Consider the following 16,183-nt stretch of genomic DNA (forward strand, 5'->3'; position numbering starts at 1 on the left):
CAATATTAACTTTTCTAGTCCATGAACATGGGATTTCTATTTATTTAGGTGTTTTTACTTTCTTAACTTCTTTTATTGAATTTATCCCTAAGTATTTTATTCTTAATGCTATTATAAATGGAGTTATTTTCTTAATTTTTGGATTATTAAGTCAAAGTATATAGAAATAGTTGATTTATATATATTGATCATATATCCTGTAACTCTGCTGAACTTATCCATTTGTCTTTTTCTGTGTGTGTGTGTGTTCCTTAGGATTTTCTAATTTAAGATTTTCCATATATAAGGTCACAGAACCTGCAAATAGGGATAGTTTTTTGTTTCTCATTTAGATGCCTTTTATTTTCCCATCTAACTGCTCTAACAAGACCCTCCAGTACAATGTTGAAAAGAAATAATGAAAACAGACATCTTTGTCTTGTTCCTGTGCTTAGAGGGAAAGTATTTAGCCCTTCTTCACTAAGTATGAGACCAGTTGTAGGTTTTCAGATATTCATAATCAGGCTGAGGAGGTTTCTTTCTATTCCTAGCTTGTTGAGTGTTTTTAACAAAGGACAACAGATTTTGTGAAATGCTTCAGTTGTGCCCATTCAGATATCATGTGGATTTTGTCCTTTATTCTGATTGATACGGTGTATTATCGTAAGTGATTTTCAAATCAACACAGCATGTCTGGGGTAAGAGCACTGGTCATGACGTACAGTCCCCTTTATAAATTGCTGGATTTGGTTTACAGTATTTTTCTGAGGATCCTTATGTCTATATTCATAAGTGATACGGATTTTTCGTTTTTGTTTCCTATGATGTCTTTGGTTTTTGTATCAGGGTAATACTGGCCCTCTCACCAAAATCTCCACTTTTTCCAAGAGTGCTTTTAGGCTTGAACTTCTCCAGTCTGTCCCAAATAAGATCATTTCCTTTGGGGAGAACTTCTGAGCTCTCTGTTCTTATGGCCGGTCTCTCGGCCACTGCTCTGGAGCCGGGGCTGGGAACTGTGGCCTTCTCTTAGAATGATTCCCCTACTTTGTGAGTGGGGCACTGGAGGGATGCAGTTGCCTCCAATTCTTTAGCTTGCCTCAAATGGCATAAAACCTCTCCCTTATGAGCAAGATGCTGTGAGAACAATCAGAGCTCCAGTATTCAAAGGTTGCTGAAACAGGCAATGAATGGGGGATAAGTGGAGGAAGTGAGCCTCCTCATGTCCTGGAACCGAACCTCTGTGCTATAGAGCTGGTAGAGCTGGGAGCATGAGAACTGCTGACAACCTGTCTTTCCCAGGGAGATGCTGTAGCCCCTTGACTGGGGGCTGGTGGGGAGCAGCAAGTTGTAGCCCAAGTGCTACAGAAATCACTGTTTTCACTGCAATTTAATATATATTTTCTTAAATAAATGTTTCTTCATTTTCTTCTATAGTCATAGACACACACAGATACATTTTTTTGTCTTTAATAACTTTCACCAATTATGTTGTTTTGCTGGGAATTGGGACTGTGCAGCTCCCCATACTGCTTTTCCAAAAGTCACTACTCAATTCTATTATGTCTTATAATCTTATTTATGTGCCAGTTCTTCATTTAAAGAAACCAAGTAAAGAAACAAAGCTATTCTTGGGAAATCTAAATTTTGTTCCTACCACAAATTATAGAACATTTTAAAACACTTATCTATTTCAAGATATGAGGGGAAACAACTAAAGAAATTGCGGTTATAATTCTATTTTTTTCTAGCATAAATTTCAAGGTTATTCTGCTCCTGCTTAAAAAGTGTTCAAATATCATAACTGGAAAAACAAAAAGACAAAAATAGATACATTTAGTCATAATTTTGTGACTGACATATTTCAAGGGAAAATGTCAGATTCTTCTCTTCTAGCTTAAGTAAAATGTTAAGTAGTAAAAGACTGTAGGAAAAAATACAATCCCTTTTCTCTTCTGAGCAGGTACTGCTAACAGCTTGGGATATATATAGTTTTTTAGACCTTTTTCTATGCATACATTAAAAACATACAGGGGCTTCCCTGGTGGCTCAGTGGTGAAGAATCTGCCTGCCAATGCAGGAGACGTGGGTTCAATCCCTGATCCGGGAGGATCCCACATGCTGCAGAGCAATTAAGCCCATGTGCCACAACTATTGAGCCTGTGCTCTACAGCCTGGGAGCCACAACTCCAGAAGCCCACATGCCCTAGTGCCTGTGCTCCGCAACAAGGGAAGCCACTGAATGACAAGCCCCTGCACCACAACGAGAGAGCAGCCCACCACTCACCACAACCAGAGAAAAGCCCGTGCAGCAACGAAGACCCAGCACAGCCCAAAATAAGTAAATATTATTAAAACATTTTGGTTTTTTTTAATTCCTGCAAAAAAGATCATATACTGTTCTACAACTTGCCTTTTTCCACTTAATATAATGGGCATCCATCCTTTCAGGAACCTATATAGAAATAACTCCTTCCTTTTCTTGTTTGCCAACATTTTTTAATGTGGGTTTATCACAATTCTCTTGTTAGGTATTAAGTTTTTCATTATTATTATCTTCTGGGAACCATCGTGGTACTGACAGCTTTGTACACTGTATATCTACAGAGCAGCATTTTAATGTTTCTTCCATGAACTGCTTACTGATACCATTTGCTCACTGACCTATTGGATTGTCGGTGGTTTCTTACAGACTCACAAGGCTTCTGAATACTGGATAACCTTTTAAACCCCTTGTAAAAATATATTCTATATATAAAAAACTGCAAATAAAGCCAAAATCTTTGAGGCTTATATCCATATAATTGAAATTATCATCTACACAAACACATCTGCTGTACAGAATTTACTCTCCAAATACCTCACCAAATTAATATTTGACAGATAGACCGTAAGAATCACACAAAAAAGCCACTCTTCAGCTCAACAGGACATCTGATAAACAGGTCGATACAACAAATAAATTTGAAATAAAATGGAAAAAAGCCTGAGGAGATACTAAAAGTGAATGAAAGATTTAAAAACAAAGCAAAATAATTAATCTCATCTCCTCAATTCTATTTTTCCCTCAGGCATCCATTTTTATTTACTACTAAAGAAGGAAAGTTAGGTCCAACCTAGATAGCATATTTAAAAGCAGAGACATTACTCTGCCAACAAAGGTCCGTCTAGTCAAGGGTATGGTTTTTCCTGTGGTCATGTATGGATGTGAGAGTTGGACTGTGAAGAAGCCTGAGTGCCGAAGAATTGATGCTTCTGAACTGTGGTGTTGGAGGAGACTCTTGAGAGTCCCTTGGACTGCAAGGAGATCCAACCAGTCCATTCTGAAGGAGATCAGCCCTGGGATTTCTTTGGAAGGAATGATGCTAAAGCTGAAACTCCAGTGCTTTGGCCACCTCATGCGAAGAGTTGACTCATTGGAAAAGACTCTGATGCTGGGAGGGATTGGGGGCAGGAGGAGAAGGGGACGACAGAGGATGAGATGGCTGGATGGCATCACTGACTCAATGGACGTGAGTCTGAGTGAACTCCGGGAGTTGGTGATGGACAGGGAGGCCTGGCGTGCTGCGATTCATGGGGTCGCAGAGAGTCGGACACGACTGAGCGACTGAACTGAACTGAACTGAAACAGTATTTTACTGTGTGGATGGACTGTACAGTAATTTGCTTATGCAGTCACCTGTGGATGGATATTTGGTTGTTTCCAGTTTGAGTCTTTTACGTATTTATTTTACTTACTAAAATTTCTCCATGCGACATACAGAGGTTCTCCTGGTTCCTGATGAAGGTTGATATTATCCCATAACAGCTGAATATAAACAAGTTTGCTATCCTGGGACAGAGATGACAGGGGAAGCTAAAAAAGATCAATAGACAGTATTAGTACCCTAAGCACAGTAGTAACTAAGCATAATAGTAATTACCAGTGGACTTAGCAAAGCTTGATTATATAAAACAGATGAGTCCTTTTTAAAATTCTAGACCTGGAGCACGGCATAGTGGAGAGCCCTTCCTCCTGGGACACAGGGCGCAGCTGGAAAGGCAGCCGCCCCCTCGCCCGTCACGCACTGCACGTTCCTGGGGAATCTGGTGCTAAACTGCTCACAGATGACTTGCTTCTGAGTCGAGATTAATACACAGCAGAGCAGCTCCCTCGCTGTGATCTACTGAAAGTCAGCCCTTGACATAAGGGTTTGTAAAAAAAAAAATAAAATTCTAGACTTAAAACTCTGAAGAAAAATTTTAATTTTTACTTGTATCTAAGTACAAATGTTATTCTTTTCTGAGGTGCATGATTCTCACTCTGACTTTCAAGGACTGAGTGACAACTTGGTAACTGGCACAGCAGTCACGTGAATGTGATTAGCCTTCATCACAGCAAATTTTAAGATACGAGAAAGTACAAGTTACTACTATCTCATTGTACTGCTGCTGCTACTGCTAAGTCACTTCAGTCGTGTCCAACTCTGTGCAACCCCATAGATGGCAGCCCACCAGGCTCCTCCGTCCCTGGGATTCTCAGGCAAGAATACTGGAGTGGGTTGCCATTTCCTTCTCCATCTCATTGTACTGACTACTACATAAATCAGTCAGAACAGTTTACAAGACTCTCAAAGTTTACTGTGCCTCTGATGTATGTTTGGGGTGGGGGGTATCTCTCAATATTCAGTATCATAAGCTTACTGTCTCCCTGGGAGTCAAGGATGCCAGCTCAAGCAGAGTCAGAAAGCCAGACTGTGGTCTTAGCCCCCCATCACTTATTCAGTATGTGACCTAGCAAAATAACTTCACTAGTTTTTAAATATATCTGAAAAATATGGCTAATACAAATCCTTTAAAATAAAGTGAGAGTTTCAGCTGGGAATATCTTTTTAAAAAAATATTTTTATTTTCTATTGGTGTAGTTGATTAACAATGTTGTGACAGTTTCAGGTGGACAGCAAAGCGACTCAACCATACACATACATGTGTCCATTCTCCCCCAAACATCCCTCACAGCTAGGAATATTATATTTCAGAATAAAAACTACTTTTCTAGCTACTCCTGCCACTAGAAATGATCATATAACTAAATTTAGGCCAAACAAATACATATAGAAAGATTATATGTAAATCTAGGAACTATCCCTAAAGAAAGAATATATTCTCCATCCATTTTTCTTCTTTCTGCTGGCTGGAAATGGATGTGGTAGCTTGGAATTAGAGTACAGCTATCCTAGACCAGGTGTAAAACTTGGAGGCCACACTGCAAGCAAAAAAGATAGAAGGCTCTCAAGTCTCTAGCATTATACCATCCCTGGACCACCTATCTAAATTTTTATGTGAGAGAGAAATAACCTATGACTTAACACTAGTATTGTATACTTCCTAATACCTGAAGTGAAGCCTCATCCTAACCAACATGAATGCAGTTTTAAGTACAGAAGTTGGTTCCCTACCTGTACGCCTCCATTACAATGTTCAGAAGTGAGGATAAGTCCTGGCAAGTTACTAGGAAGATCCAAACGCCTGAAATACCAAACGAGGTTCCAGAAAATGATTGGATGTTGATTGATGAATGAGGACGTGTGAATCACCTGATCGCCTTCATTTTCTAGCAAAGATTCAAGTTCTTTGCGAAGCACTAGAGGACTCAAGTAAGGCACAGAAACGGGGGGAGGGTTGGGTCTTTTTCCTAAAGGATCCTTAAAAACAGAAATATAAAAAAGAAGTGAATATGATCAATTTTATTATGTATGTTTCAGAGTATGTCTCAATGAAAGCACACTTTTCTGTCCTTTCAAACTTATTTCAGGGCCATTACTACATGTAGTATAACACCCTGAAGAAAACATAAAAGAAGAAAAAGTATTTAATCATAAATACCCTTAAGTTAAATGATTATGAACAAAAATTATTAATCCATATACTAGACCCTATTTTAAACATGAGTTTCTCTTATCACATTAAGAGCAATGCCCTATGTATGACTGATTTTTCCTTTTCAACTTTTTACAAGAAATATTTGTGTTTCTGATGTTTCATAATGATATCAAAAAAATCTGACTTTATCTTCCATGTAAAACTCTAAACAGATGAGGCCATTTTTTGTGTTAATATTTCTTGATGAGTCTTTAAAATATATCTAACTTGTTTATACATTTGACTGCAATAAAAACTAAAGAGCAATTTTATAAATCAAATGAAATAATGAAAAAAGAAACCCAACCCAGACTTTGTAAGTTGTACACAATTAGAATAAAGTGTTTATGACCAATATTAACAAGTACCCATGGTGCCCAGATTGAGATCTTCAAATACTGTTTTTCTCTAAAAGGAATGTTTCTTAAAGAAATGACTGATTCTGAAGAAGGAAATATGTAACACTTGAGCATCAAACATCTTGTAATACAACAAAGTAAGGAAACTTTAGAAGAACTTATACAAAGGTGAAAGTTGCTCAGTCGTGTCTGACTCTTTGCAACCCCATGGACTAGTTCATGGAATTCTCCAGGCCAGAATACTGGAGTGAGTAGCCTTTCCCTTCTCCAGGGGATCTTCCCAACCTAGGGATCAAACCCAGATCTCCCGCATGGCAGGCACATTCTTTACCAGCTGAGCAACCAGGGAAGCCCAAGATTACTGGAGTGGGTAGCCTATCCGTTCTCCAGTTGGTCTTCCCAACCCCAAATCGGGGTCTCCTGCATTGCAGGCGGATTCTTTACCAACTGAGTGATCAGGAAAGACCCATAAAAGCTATTAGAGTTGTGTCAAAAGGAATAAGGCACCAACAGGTAGAGGCTTCTAGCTGACCAAAGAAGGAATAAAATAAGCATCAATAAGGGTAACAACAGCAGTGGATGTAAACATAAATGCTTAAACCCATGAGGTCATAATGAAACCCTATGCCCCCAGATAATGGATCACCTTGGAGAATGCTAGGAACCCAACTTATCAGTGTGAAGTTTGATAAATAAAAGCAAAAATGAAAATCAAACATTTATCTTGCTTTTCCAACATAAACTGCATTTTTGTAAAAAATCAGACAAAAGCCATAGCATAAGTTTCTCTTTATAAATATATTTCATATAATAAAGAAGATGACAGAATTAGACCATTGTCATATTATAGCTCCAAATGGATAACTTATCTAGGCATTAAGGGGTTAACAGCTGCTAAGCCCACAGAGATAGTTCACGTCCCTTGAGACATACCACTACTGAGTTCACGTCCCTCGAGACAGACCACTACTGATGAAGTTGCCTTGTAAAAATACACAAATGAACAAAACAGAACAAAAAACCTGAATCTGATCAAGCTTCGAGCTGCAATTACCAACTTACAGGGTTGTATTCAACAAATAAATTACAAGGGGAAAAAAGAGTCTATAGATTTAAAAAGACCAGAAAGCAGATCACCAATCACACAGCATTATTTGATCCTGATTCCTCAAACTGCAAAGCACACATACGTGACATTTTTGAAATCACTAGAAATTCAAACAACGACCGAATGACCCTGATATCATTTGTTATTTCCTGGATCTGATAATGGCACTTTTTTGTTTGTTTGACTTTTGGCCGCATTGTGTGGCAAGTGAGATAGTAATTTACCTGACCAGGGACCGACCTGCACCCCTTGCATTGGGAGTGTGGAATCTTAACGACTGAACCAACAGCATTACATTTTTAAGAGTCTTTATCTCTTAGAGATAAATACTGAAATATTGACAAATGGAATATATGTTTGAAATTTGCTTCAAGTGGATCTACAAAAGAACTGAATGAGGGTATACATGACAGAAAAATGTAAGTTGAAAATTACTGAAGCTGGATGGTGCCACAAAAGGACTCATTATGCTCTTCTGTTTAGTTGTACACATTTTTGAAATCTGAAAGTTCTTAGCCTGCTTATGAAAATGTATCACTTTTCATGTGATTAAAAAAAACCTATTACAGAAGAAGATGCTATTTTAATATATACTTACACGAACACACAGTATAATTATAATGTTGTTACATACCACAACTTCCTGCAGACTGTTTGGAAGACTAACTGTTGAAATGCCATGAAACGGTCGCTGGGAAAAGTCCATATTTTGCAAGGGACCTCCAACACTGTGACTTCTAGTCAAAGACACATTTCGTTTTGATAAACTATTAGGCACAGGTGAAATTTTCATAGTTTGGACATCTCCGCTGGCTTTCATTATTTCATCACTTAAAAAAATGAAGAAGAAATGCTGTGGTTAGATTGGTTTAAACAATCTAAATCTGTAGAGTTAGAGTATTTTCTACAATAAATTTTGAATGTACTGAATATATCTGAGAAGAGTCAGTACTGCCTTATAGGAATTAACTTTTCTTCAGGTGTTTTTGTAAAATCAGTCAGAAAAACAGGATGAAGTGGATGATCTGATGAGGGTAGGAAGAGGGTATATGGTAAGTATTATGGTATTATTTTTAAAGGACTAAGTGCCCATTCATGTGCTCTATTCAAACATTTCACCTTTATTAAACAAAATCACCTGGAAGTATGTATACTGCATCCAAATAAGTAATGCAGATTCACTGTCAAGTATTTAATCTCTACTAGGCCATGACCCGGGCTTCCCTTGTGGCTCAGCTGGTAAAGAATCTGCCTGCAATGCAGAAGACCTAGGTTTGATCCCTGGATTAGGAAGATCCCCTGAAGAAGGGAAAGGCTACCCACTCCAGTATTCTGGCCTGGAGAATTCCATGGACTGCGTAGTTATGGGCCTGCAAAGAATCGGACAGGACTGAGTGACTTTCACTTTCAGGCCATGACCCACCTAAGAACAGAGGTCAGATTTTATTTCCTTTTTTATTTTTAGTGTTCAGCATAATGCTGAGCATACAATAGGCTCTCAATAAATGTTTGAATCAATATTTAAGAGTTAAAGGTATACTTCACTGTAAAGAGAGTATGTATCTGGAAACTGGCAATGACTACACTGAAAGGGAAAATACTTTTTATTGTTGGGAAGTTCATTTCTGGGAAAGACCACTGTAAAACATTAAACAATATTAAAAGTGGTTTATCATCAGATTCATTCATTAGATATTTAAACACTGTGAAAATTGCTCAGTCGTGTCTGACTCTTTGCGATCCCATGGACTGTATAGTCCAGGGAATTCTCCAGGCCAGAATATGGGAGTGGGTAGCCTTTAAAGTTACATTCTTAAAAATGCCAGAACTTATGTCTATGTCAGCCAGGTTGTATTTAAAGATGAAATTTTTACAGGGGCACCCAATTTTTTATGAAGAATTCTCTGAATTCTATGGTACCTTGATTCAACTGCAGAGCTTGTTTCTTCAGTAATGGTCTGGTTATGTTTTGGCAAATCCGTAAAGTTGATCAGGTCAGGTTCTGCTGAACTGGATATGGGTTTGTGCTCCAAAGGTTCACTTGCCAATGGAATGCTGCCACTTTGTAAACTGTCACCAGAGGTACTTGGTTTCAAGAAAAAGCTAAATATGGACCCATCCAAAAAAAAAGAAAGTATAAAAAAGTCTATAAAAATCCTACAATCCTCCAAATGTCATCATATTTATAATCACTGTATAGTAAAATAGTCACTAATAAATTATACAAATCCACAGAAACACTGCCTATTTCAAACACTCACATACACACACTCTTGCTCTCATTCTCTCTTCTTCTCTTGTCTGAAACTTTTCAAATGAAAAGATCCAGAGGAAGTCACTATAGTTCAATACAAGATCCCTTCAGTTTTTGAGAGACACTAAAGAAAGCTATGAAGGAAGTTGGAAAGCAAAATATTTCATTAATTTTCTTAATTAAAAAAAAATAAAGACTAGCATTTTAACATGTATTAACCTGTAACTATTTATAATACCCTTCCCCCTGCTTAAGAATCTCCATTTTTGTCTTTAGTCATTCTCTCTCCCCTCTATTAATTCAGTAATTTATTTTCATCTTCTCTCTTTCTCCTTCTGGGTGGGGATGGGGTGAGAGCTTTGCCTTGCAAGGGACATAAACAGTGCTTTCTGAAGTCATAATAATGTTCTGTATCTTGATTTGCATAAATCAAATTTACCTTAAATGAAAAAAAAACTAAATAAATACTGAACTCTAGTTAATGATATGAACGCTCAAGTCTTTGGGGGAAAGGTATTTTTATTATTATTAATATAATATTACTACATATTATTATTACTAATAGGCCATACTGCAAAGCATGCAGGATTTTAGTTCCCTGACCAGGGCTGAACCTGTGTCTCCTGCAAAGCACTGAGCCCTAACCACTGGACTGCCAGGGAATTCCACTCCCCACCCATCTACATCTTATTTTAAACAAATAAAAATATAAGATGGACTGATGGATGGATGGAAGAATAGATAGGTGATAAAACAACAATGTAAATTAACTGAAGAATATAGGGGCGGATATTTGGGTGTACTGTAAAAAAAAAATCTTTAATTAAACTTGTCCGTAAGTAGGAAATTTCCATAATGACATACTGGGGAGGAAGATTAATAATGCTGGTTTATATTCAATTAGAAAATATAAAATAAGATACCACAAAAGCTTAAGAAACTCAATTAACAAAAAAGTACAAAATTTATGGAGAATAATTTAAAACTCTATTAAAAGAAGATCTAAAACAGGGAGATACATACCATGCTCATAGGAGAATAATACTAAAGATGTCCATTTCCCCAGAATTAAGCTACAAATCTATTTGAATCCCATGAAAACTTAAGGTGGACTTTTTCTGTGGGGGAGGACTCAAAGTTACTCTAAAGTTTTATATGCATAACCAAAAAACTATAAGAAATTTCCAAAGGGGAACTTACCCTACCAACCAGACATAACATAAATATTGTAATAAAAATAATACAGTGTTGACAGAATACAGAACCAGAGTGAGGTATACATAGGAACTTGATATATGATAAAGGTGATACTATATATAATATTGATGAAGGAAGGATGTAAAACTGGCTCATTATATGGAGAAAAACAAACCTGGATCTCTATGATCATATACAAAGGTAGACTACAGATGTATTTAAAACCTAAATACCACAGGGAAAATATAAAGGTAACAGAAGAACATTAGGAAAAGATTTTCATGTACTATAGATGGGAATCTTTGGAATCTTGTTTAAAAAGAAGATTTCAAATGCACAAATCATAAGGTGGAAAACTAATGCATGATAACATCAAAACTGGTCATTTCTCTTCAAGGAATTAATATCAAGAATATTCAAGACAGGAATTCCCTGCCTAGTAGTTGGGACTCTGTATTCTCAGTGCCTAGGGCCTGGGTTCCATCCCTGGTCAGGGAATTAAGATCCCACAAGTGGCATGGTGCAGCCAAGAAAAAAAAAAAAAAAGAATAGTGAAGACAGATCAACACAAAAAAGAAACTAAATACAAAAATGAGTAAAAGCGAGTGACATCTGCAAAGTGGCACAGTGGAAAGCTACCTTTATCTTGTCCCTTCAATTTACAAGCAGTAAAACATCAACAATGCAACAAAGGTACCTCTGCCTAACACTGGAGATTCCCACACACCTGTACATCTAAAGGTGGATGGACTAGAACACACAGCGGAGGCGAAACTGAAGGAAAAGCACAAGTACAGCCTCCAGTCTTGGCGTTCTGCTCTGGCAAGCTAAGTCTGCAGCCTCAGAAAACCTAGCAGCAGTGGGGGCAAGTGCACACAACGCCAGCTTCCCAGAAGCAGCAGCGCCTGTCATGACAGGTAACTGAGTGGCAAAGGGGCTTCAGACCTCATCCCTCTGGCCACTGAGGAACCCATAACTCTGGCCCCCTGCCCCACCTTCCCATGCCAGTGGAGCCCACGAACCTTAGAAAATCAAATGACCACTACCAGCAGTGGCAGAGCCTGCAACCCAGGGGATTCCAGACAAGAGGGAAGAGACCACCAACCCAACGCACCAGGTCATAAGACACCAGCAACAGAGGCAGCAGAGAAGTACCAATGACCCCAAGGCCCAAAAAGCAATAACGAGGTCACAAGGCCACACCTCTGACAGAGGCAGTGGAGTGTGGAAAGTGCAAACTCACATATAATAGAGGCAGTTCAGGTAAGAGGAACCAAAGACTCGTGCTATTAATGTATTACCACCTACTGGAAATCAAGAGGCCTCTATTTTTTGACCAGTTGAATTGTCAGAATCAAGCAGAAAGGTGTTCAGTACTTCAAATATGTTGGCAAGGGGAACAACTCACCAAGCATCATGAAGCACCAGAATAACATGTATCCTCCCCACACACAAAAAAAAATTACACTCCCCCAGAACCCAAACTTAAAGCTACAAATATTGCAATCTAACTGATTAAGATAATGCAAAATAGCTGTCATAAAGAAACTCAGTAAACTAAAAGGAAACTCAGGCAGTTCAATCTCAGAAATGAAATTACTAAACAGAGAGAACACTCTATAAAACAAAGAGTATTTGGGATGACTAGGTATAAGATAGGCTCAAGGATGTATTGTACAACATGAGGAATATGGTCAATATTCTGTAGTAACTAAATGGAAAATAAAAATTAAGTGGGTACAGCCCTACCCTTATCAGACAAAACAGACTTCAAACCAAAAAGGCAATAAAGGACAAAAATGGATAGTAAATAATGATAAATATTTATCATTTATTAATGATAAATAATATTCATCAAGAAGACATATTAATATATATGCACCTAATATAGAAACACCAAAGTATATTAAAAAGTATCAGATCTAAAGAGAGAAATTGACTAACACAGTAAGAGACTTTTTAATACCCCATTTACATCAATGGGTAGACCATCCAGACAGAGAGGAAAGCAACCTTAAATGAAACCTAAGATCAGAATTTGATAAGTTTATATAGAACATTCCATCCAAATGCATTAGAATACACATTCTTCTCAAGTATACATGGAACTTTCTCAAGGATGCACCGTATGTTGAGACAGAAAACAATACTCAATAAGTAAATAAAAATAGATAAAAGAAGACTGAAATCATATTAAGTTATCTTTTCTAATCACAGTGGTATGGAACTGGAAATCAACTATAAGAAAGCTGAAAAAAATCACAAATATGTGGCTAATGAATAATATGCTACTGAAACACTGGTTTAATGAAGAAATCAAAAGAGAAACAAAAAATTACCTGAAGACAAACGAAAATATGACATATCAAAATCTATGGGATGCTGCAAAAACAGTACTAAGAGGGAAGTTTAGAGAAATACAGGCCTACTTCCAGAAACAAAATCTGAAATAAACAACTTAACCTTACACATAAAGGAACCAGGAAAAGAACAGGGAGTTCCCTGGTGGTCCAACGGTCAGGACTCCGTGCTTTCACTGCCAGGGCCCCAAGTTGGATGCCTAGTCAGGGAACTAAGATCCCACAAATCATGGGGCACAGCCAAAAATAATGTAAGAAGAAGAACAAATTCCAAAGTCAGTAGAAGGAAAGAAATAAATAATAAAGATCAGAGTGGAAATAAATGAAAGTGAAAGTGAATTCACTTAGTCATGTCCGACTCTTTGCGACCCCATGGACTATAGCCTACCAGGCTTCTCCGTCCATGGGATTCTCCAAGCAAGAATACTGGGTTACCATTTCCTTCTCCAGGGGATCTTCCTGACCCAGGGAGCGAACCCGGGTCTTCCACATTGGAGGCAGACGCTTTAAGCTCTGAGCCACCAATGGATGAGACTAAAATGACAACTGAAAAGACCAAAGGAACTAAAAGCTGGTTCTTAAAAAGATAAACACAACAGACAAATCTTTAGGTAGACTTAAGAGAGAAGGCTCTGATAAATACAATCAGAAACAAAAAGAAAATAACAAAGGGCACCAGAGGAATACAAAGGATTATAAGAATATTTTAAAAACCAGCTATATACCAACAAACAGGACAACCTAGAAGAAATGTACAAATTCTTGGACTAGTACAACCTTCCAAGACTGAATCATGAAGAGAAGATTTGAATTGATTGTTAGTACAGTCTGAAGCAGTGATCAAAAAGCCTCTAAAAAACAAATGGCCAGGACCAGGCAGTGTCACAAATAAATTCTACCAAACATCTATAGATTTAATACCTATCGTTTTCAAACTATACTGAACAATTCAAGAGGAGGGAATACTTTCTAACTCATTTTACAAGACCAACATCACCCAGATGCCAAAATCAGATAAAGACCACACAAAGTAAGACATAGGTTGGTATCTCTGATGTACAAAGATGCAAAAATCCTCAACCAAATACCAGCAAACCAAATGCAACAATACATTAAAAGGATCATATACCGTGATCAAGTGGGATTTGTCCATGGGATGCAAGGATGGTTCAACATCTGCAAATCAATCAATGTGATACATACATTAACAAAATGAAGGATAAAAATATGATCATCTCAACAGGTGCAGAAAAAGCAGCTGACAAGACCAATCATCCATTTATAATAAAAACTCTCCACAAAGTGGATATAGAAGGAATATACCTCAACATAATAAAGGTTATATATGACAAGTCCCCAGCTAACATCATTATCAAAGGTGAAAAGCTGAAACATAACATAGAACTCCTAGCCACAGAAATTAGGCAAAAAAGAGGGAAAAAAGCCATCCAATTTAGAAAGGAATAAGTTTGCAGGTGACATGATTTTATATCTAGAAAACCCTAAAGAATCCACCAAAAAACTATTAGTAGTAATAAATGAATTTAGTGAAGTTGCAGGGTACAAAACCAATAAAAACCTGTTGCATTCTACATACTAATGAGCTAGCAGACAGGGGAATTGAGAAAACAATCCCATTTACAATCACCATAAGAAGAAGAAAAAAATTGTAAGTACTTAGGTGAGCAAACAGTTACCAAACTCTCAATTACTTAATGACTGATTATAGATCAGTTAATCTCTTTTCTAATGCCTAGAATTTAGTCATTTCACATTAGAGAGCACCACCATAAAAGGGCAACAAGTTAGGAGAAGAGTTAAAGTCCCTTTCATCTTTTTTTTTTTTTGGTGGTGGTGGTGGGGAGGCTCCAGAGCACATAATCAAGGTCATTAAAGCAGAAATATTAAATTAATAACTAATGTTAGAATTTTTAATTTATAATAACTGATATACTTATATAACTTATAAAGTTTAGCTCCAAAAATTAACTATTAATAATAATCATTTGTTAAATAACATGGAAAAACAGCCTCCTACAATATTAGTATTTTCTCTCAAATAATGAAAATGAAGGAGGGCAAGGAAAGGAACATCTGGAGCACACCATGACTACTTCATTCTTCTGCCTTTTAGAGGGTACTTACCTCTCTAAGGGAGCTTTTACAATACTAACCTTGCAGAGCCTCTCAAGTCTTTAAATTCTATATTGAGAAGAGGCAAGAAGTTGCTTTTACAGAAGGGACAGGCTGTATTCAAATTTGAATCATCTGCCGTCCATCCAGCCATAATTTCTTCATCATAAACCAAAGCTGCACAAACTCTGCACTGTGAACAACTTGACATCAAAACCTAAGAGCAGAAAAACACACACACTGAAAACCACTGCAGTGAATAGTGGCCTCAATAGTCTTGGTACTCTTAATAGTCCATCCTCTTGAGACAAACGTAGAATTGTATTTATTCTGTGGATCACATTTGAAATTAATAACAGAACAATTACTTTATAGGTAAAACTACTAGCTTATTGCCTTGTTTACATAAGACACCAGAAAATTCAACAAAATGACTTATTCAGTCCAGAAAGGTATCATAGAATTCTGTTAAAACGCCACTCTGAAATAAAAATATGTTTACTGCCACTTTATTATTATGGGCTGAATATAGAACTTTTACCTCCATTGCACAATTCTGATAGATGCTGGACATGCTGGTGTTTGGAGAAGAACCATGATCTGACTTTTCAAATTCCTGCCCTTTTATGCCTCTTGGAAATGGAAGTTCACCTAGAGAGAAGTAAACATCATAACACATTATGTATGAAAATGTCCTTATTCTTTGGAAATGCATATTTAGCGGGAAATACCATGAAGTCTACAATTTATTTTCAAAAGGTTTAGTATCAAAATGTACTTATGTACATTTAACAATAGTTAATTAAATCTAGGTGGAGAATATTATGATTGTTCACTATATGATTCTTTGAACTTTTTAAAGTACTGGACATTTTTCATAATAAAAAGTGGAGAA

General features: G+C 37.1%; 1 protein-coding gene across 4 annotated transcripts in view; it reads right to left on the reverse strand.

Annotated features, from left to right (window-relative positions):
- DENND4C (DENN domain containing 4C) overlaps positions 1–16,183 on the reverse strand; it is a 119,023-nt gene that overhangs the window by 9,309 nt on the left and 93,531 nt on the right. For 3 of the 4 annotated variants that reach the window (XM_055577952.1, XM_055577953.1, XM_055577954.1), the window contains 6 exons: positions 15,830–15,939; positions 15,330–15,505; positions 9,265–9,447; positions 7,979–8,174; positions 5,415–5,660; positions 3,715–3,832 (listed from right to left, as the gene is read on the reverse strand). In XM_055577952.1, the coding sequence (XP_055433927.1) occupies positions 3,715–3,832; positions 5,415–5,660; positions 7,979–8,174; positions 9,265–9,447; positions 15,330–15,505; positions 15,830–15,939 (1,029 nt within the window). Of the gene's footprint in view, positions 1–3,714; positions 3,833–5,414; positions 5,661–7,978; positions 8,175–9,264; positions 9,448–14,284; positions 14,332–15,329; positions 15,506–15,829; positions 15,940–16,183 lie in introns of those variants that run through there. The other variant, XM_055577955.1, reaches the window with a different exon arrangement.

Source organism: Bubalus kerabau, chromosome 4, assembly GCF_029407905.1.
Source record: "Bubalus kerabau isolate K-KA32 ecotype Philippines breed swamp buffalo chromosome 4, PCC_UOA_SB_1v2, whole genome shotgun sequence".
Classification (NCBI taxonomy): domain Eukaryota; kingdom Metazoa; phylum Chordata; class Mammalia; order Artiodactyla; family Bovidae; genus Bubalus; species Bubalus kerabau.